The sequence below is a fragment of the Alligator sinensis genome, unplaced genomic scaffold (genome assembly GCF_000455745.1).
Source record: "Alligator sinensis unplaced genomic scaffold, ASM45574v1 scaffold293_1, whole genome shotgun sequence".
NCBI lineage: Eukaryota > Metazoa > Chordata > Crocodylia > Alligatoridae > Alligator > Alligator sinensis.
The window spans coordinates 914,350-919,669 of record NW_005842158.1 but is presented as its reverse complement, the minus strand read 5'-3'; the positions used below and the strand labels follow the sequence as shown (position 1 = coordinate 919,669).

Below are 5,320 nucleotides of genomic sequence, written 5' to 3'. Positions count from 1 at the left end.
GTATACAGACACACACACACACACACACACACACATATATATATATATATATATATATATTATCCAAATGCATCTTAGCCTTATACAGTTAGGAATCAATTTGCCTTCTCCAATACCAGACACTGAGAAATTATTTCCATCTGGCATAATTTGTTTTCCTTAGATGAAAGGGGAGGGCGATCCCCTTTTGTGTGTGTGTGTGTGTGTGTGGGGTGAGAAATTAAGCAAACCTCAGCAAACCCTGTTAGAGAGAAAAAAAACCACATACCCCCCTTCCTCCTCCCCCTCCCTCGTCCAGACTCATGCAAAATGTGCTAACCTCAAGTTAAAACCCCTTCAAGCTCCAGTGGTCTTTAGATTGCACAGCCTAAAAGTTTGTTCCAGGGACCACTCCAGGTTAATCAGCATGTTAATTTCTTTGCAATTCCAGAGCCAAATCGAAAAATGGGGGGAGATCGTTGAGAGAGAGGCTAGAAAAAATCGGTTTGAATTTACCAGCCGGCAGGCGCAAGGCGGCGAATGTCACTTTACTCACGTCCCTGGTGGAAGGTAAGCGGAGCACCGCAGCTCGGCGCTGCTCCTGGCTGCGCAGCTCTCTCTCGTGGGGTCAGGGGCTGGCATTTTGCAAAGGTGCATGGATGGGCCCTGTGGAAATCGTTGCAGACGTGGCAGTCAGGGCTGCTTATAGCGTGCACGATGCTGGGCCAGATGAAAGCCCCTCGTCTTACTGCCCAGCAATCCGCTGATCCACCTGGAAGCTGGGACTTGAACTTTTTTCCTGCAGACTCCCCTCTTTGAACTCGGGGCCTGCCCTGTGCCGGGTCTCGAGCTCCAGGTCACTTCTTCCAAGCTCGTTTATGACAGATCCGTTGCCCCCTTACAATGCATCCATTGAATAGGTTTGCTATAAAACCCCTGGTTGTTTCCTCCGAGGAAAGAAATCCTTGCAAATGGACAGCTGCAGGTACAGTTAAGTTTCGGGTGCCTAAGCAAAGGGATAAGCCATCCTTTCTTAAAGGAAAGAGAGAGAGAGGAGAAAACTATTTGAATGTCACCTATTAAAATGAATCAACGTCATTCAGGTACTTTGATGCTCTGCTATCGTGCTGGATGGTGGCTTTTTCCGATTCTCATTTGGTTAAGATGCATGTGTATTTATTCTGGGTTGTTGGTTTTTTTTTTTTTCTCCAGAAGCCCTCATGAATACAGTGGGTCTAATTATGAATCTAGTTTATCTGTGTTAAACCTACACACACAGAGGAGAGTAAATAGACTAATAAAATCGTAGACATTTAGGGGTGGAAGGGAGCTCAGGAGGTCACATGTAGTCCAACCCCCTGCTCAAAGCAGGGCCAGCCCCCAGCTACATCATCCCAGACACGGCTTTGTCCGGCTGGGTCTTCAACACCTCCAAGCATGGAAATCCACCACCTCTCGGAGTATGTGGACTCTTTACAAAATAAAACCACTTTATATGTAGTATCCTTTCTACATATGCAAGCACACAAACAGGTGTGCTATGGATTCACTTGGAAACGCTGCTGATATAGTTGTGGTTGGGGTATCGACGTGTACACACGTGCAAACCAAAGCACAACTAGGTTTCCTGCGGTAGAAGCGAGCACTAGGAGCACCGTGCAGCGTCTAGGGGTGGTTCAACATGATGGGAAATGCCTGTCTCCACGCTGAGCAGTGTTGCAGGTCGCGTTGTGCAGTGGGGGTGCGCACATCCACGAGTCACAAGATGCTAAGACCTGGCCCACTGCACACAGAGGCATGTGCAAATGCCTCTGTCTTGCAAACCAGGCAAGTCTCTGGGTCCCTCTCTTCTGATTGACTTACAAATCAACAATTTACCTTGCCAGCTTCCCCTGCTCACGTTGGGAAGCTGCCCCTGCTCCAGGTTTCTCTCGCTTCCAGACAACAGTCAGGATTTTTTTTTTTTTAAGATGTTGCCTCTAGCATCAATGTTCCCTTCATCTTTGGTCGGGATCAGCGCAGGGCAGGGCGGGCGATGGCCCTGTCCATCAGCCAGCGGTGGGGCAGACTCGGCCAGTGGGACTGGGGCACTGGGCTGGCAGTTTGATTAGGCTGCTGGGTGATATGGAGAAGGCTTCCCACCCCTCTCCTCCCCACCCCTTTCCTTTTTTTTTTTTTCTTTTTTTTTTTTCCTTTTGTGACGTTTTCAAGTCAGTCCTGATCGTTAAAAATAATGTGGCACTGGAATGATTAGACAGATCTGTTTTGCGTGTTAGAAATCTTCCCTCTGGCCCCTCAGGCCGTGCTTTATTCTAGAGGGGTTGAGCTGTAACATTATGGAATCCCCCTAGAGTCTGGCTTTTTTTCCTCCACCCCTTCCCCTCCTTTCTTCAGCTACTGTGTCGTCTTCTTCGTGTGGTATAAAGTACATCAATGGGAGTTTGATGACATGAACCTCTGGAGGGGAGAAACCTGAAACCAGGCAGGCAAAGGAAGTGACAATGAGCATTAAGAGTCGAAATAATTATTATTTTTCATATGAAAGGGTTCCCATTCATCAGTCCTTTTTTTTTCTTTTTCTTTTTGTGGGGAAGGGACAGAGCCGAGAGTTTCTGTTGCATGATAATCGGATCAGATGGAGAAGCAACAGTTTTCATTGGAGAATATGCACTTGTCTCTTGTATTTGACAGGAGTTGGATTCACCGATGATTATAATGTTTAGTTCTTATATACACGTGTGTGTGTACCTGTGCGTGTGTGTGTGTGTGTGTGTGTGTGTAACTTATGATGTATCTGTGTAACGTAAGTACCTACATACTTGCATCAAAGTATGCACAGGGTATACACACATATACAAGTGTATCACACACACACCTACCAATGTAAAATAATTATATATGTGTGTATATATATGTGTGTGTATGTGTATATATATATGTGTGTGTGCGTGTGTGTATGTATGTGTATATATATATATATACACACACATATATGGATATATATGATTATGTATATATACATACCTACCAGGTGTATTATAATACGTATCTATATCTACATCTATATATAGAAATCATGATTATAATGATGTAATTATAGATAGGTACAATGTATAGACATGAGAATGTGTGTGTGTATGTATAGGTGCACATATATACTTGTATATATGGAGTTGGACTATACCTATATACACTTGTCTGCTTTATTTTATAAGAGGTGGATACAATTTTGATTATAATGTCTAGTTCGTATATACATGTGTATGTGTGTGTATACATATACATACACACGTATATGTACGTGTATACATGCACATATATATATATACATACATATATGTATGTGTATATACACAATAGATAGAGAGATATCAGTGGGTATATGTAGAACATATATCTATATAATTTATATACCTGCATACTTGCATAGAAGTGTGTATATAATATACACACTTATATAAGTATATAACACACACCTACTTATGTAAAGTATATATAGATGTATGTCCACAGGTATGTATATACCTGTTATATATCTATATCTAAATCTGCATCTATATATATAGATAAAATTATTATAATGATGCAATTATATATAAGTAAAATGTATAGACATGAGAATGTGTGTGTGTGTGCACGCATATACAATGTATATATGTAGGTGGTATATACAATTATACATACATGCATACATCTACCTGGGTAGCATTATATATATAAGCTAACTTTTGGGGTCATTTCCTGGTATGTTGAAGTATAGATGAGTTCTCTACTTCACTAAAACGGAGTCCTTTAGCTGTCAGTGCTCCTCTCGCTCTTCCCCCACATCCTCGAAAGCCTATGTGAGCCTCTATACAGCCCTCTTGCACCCCTTTGCCCAGAGCCAGATCCTCAGCAAGTGTCAATCGCTGCAGCTTCACGGAAGTCAGGAAAACCAGGGCCATTTACACCAGCGGACGGCCAGGCCCGTAAAGGGCCCCTTCCATTGCAAAGCAGAGTGGGGAGACAGGAGCAAGAAATACAATATCGGATCCTGCTTTCCTTGAACAGCTCTCCCTCCTTGCCTTCAGCCCAGAGGAGCTGGTGTCCAGCAAGCGTGACTGGTTGAGCTGTGGGATGTAACCTGGAGCATGTTTCACTGGACCCTGGGTCGAGCTGGCTGCATTTCCCCGCTGCCTGGCTCACCAGCTCACCCGCCGGCCTCTGCTGACCGCAGGGCTTTCTGCTCTCTCCCCAGGTGAAGCGGTTCATTTAGCTCGGGACTTTGGGTACATCTGCGAAACGGAGTTCCCGGCCAAAGCGGTGTCTGAGTACCTGAACAGACAGCACACGGACCCCAGCGATCTCCACTCCAGGAAAAACATGCTGCTTGCTACGAAGTGAGTAGAGGGCAAGAGCGCAGGGTTAGGGTTAGGGTTAGGGCTGGGAGGTTGCAGGGCACTGGGGAAAGGCAGGCACCTCGGAACCACTCAGAGGAAGCCAGTGCTTCTTCCAGCGCGGGCCTGAGGCTTCCTGCGGTGCCTCGTGCGGGGCTGCGCTCGCACGGAGCGTGGGAACGGAGCGGGCAGCTGTGCTCGTCTGCCCGCGTGCGCTGGGCGCCCCTCCTGCCCCATCCCCGGGCAGTGTGCGCGCGGCCCGGCCTTTCTTTGGGTCGGGCCCCGCGTCTTCCCTTGCTCTTGGCTCCTTGCGGGGCTTCGCAGTAGGCATCCGCGGTGCAGCCCGGGGGTCCCTGTCTATGGAGGAGTGTGTGGGCCTCGTCGCCAGTGCCTCTGAAGCCATAGGGGAAATTCAGACTGACTTCAGTGGGACCAGCATGCAGCCAGTCGGCCATCTCTCCACCTACCTGCCCATCCACCCACACACCTACCTAGCCACCTACCCACACACCCATCGATTCATGCACCAACCTACCTACCCATCCATCCACCTACCTACCAAACTCACACATCCACCCACCTACCTACCTACCTACAAACTCATCCATCCATCCACCTACCTACCTACGTACCTACCTGCCCACCTATCTTTCCATCCAATCACCTCCTGTATACCAATCCAGCCACCCATTGACTTACCTATCCATCCATCTAGCTATCTACTGACTGACCAACCTACCTACCAATCTACCTACCCACACATCCATCCATCCACCCATCTACCTATCTACACACCCACCTATCCACCTACCTACCTACCCACCCACCCGTCCATCCACCTATCTACTTACCTACCCACACACCCACCCATCTATCCACCTACCTACCTACGCACCCATCCAGCTATCCATCTACCTACCTACCTACCCACCCACTCGCCCATCCACCTATCTACTTACCTACCC

The 5,320-nt window shown here is 46.9% G+C and overlaps 1 protein-coding gene across 12 annotated transcripts in view; it reads left to right on the top strand.

Annotated features, from left to right (window-relative positions):
* The window catches only part of TFAP2B (transcription factor AP-2 beta), a 54,503-nt gene that overhangs the window by 24,194 nt on the left and 24,989 nt on the right, over nucleotides 1-5,320 (top strand). For all 12 annotated transcript variants that reach the window (XR_003094522.1, XM_025206511.1, XM_025206512.1 and 9 more), the window contains 2 exons: nucleotides 431-549; nucleotides 4,217-4,358. Coding sequence is in view for 11 of the 12 variants with exons in the window: in XM_025206511.1 (XP_025062296.1) it covers nucleotides 431-549; nucleotides 4,217-4,358 (261 nt within the window). In the remaining variant the exon portion in view is untranslated. The remainder of the gene's footprint in view (nucleotides 1-430; nucleotides 550-4,216; nucleotides 4,359-5,320) is intronic.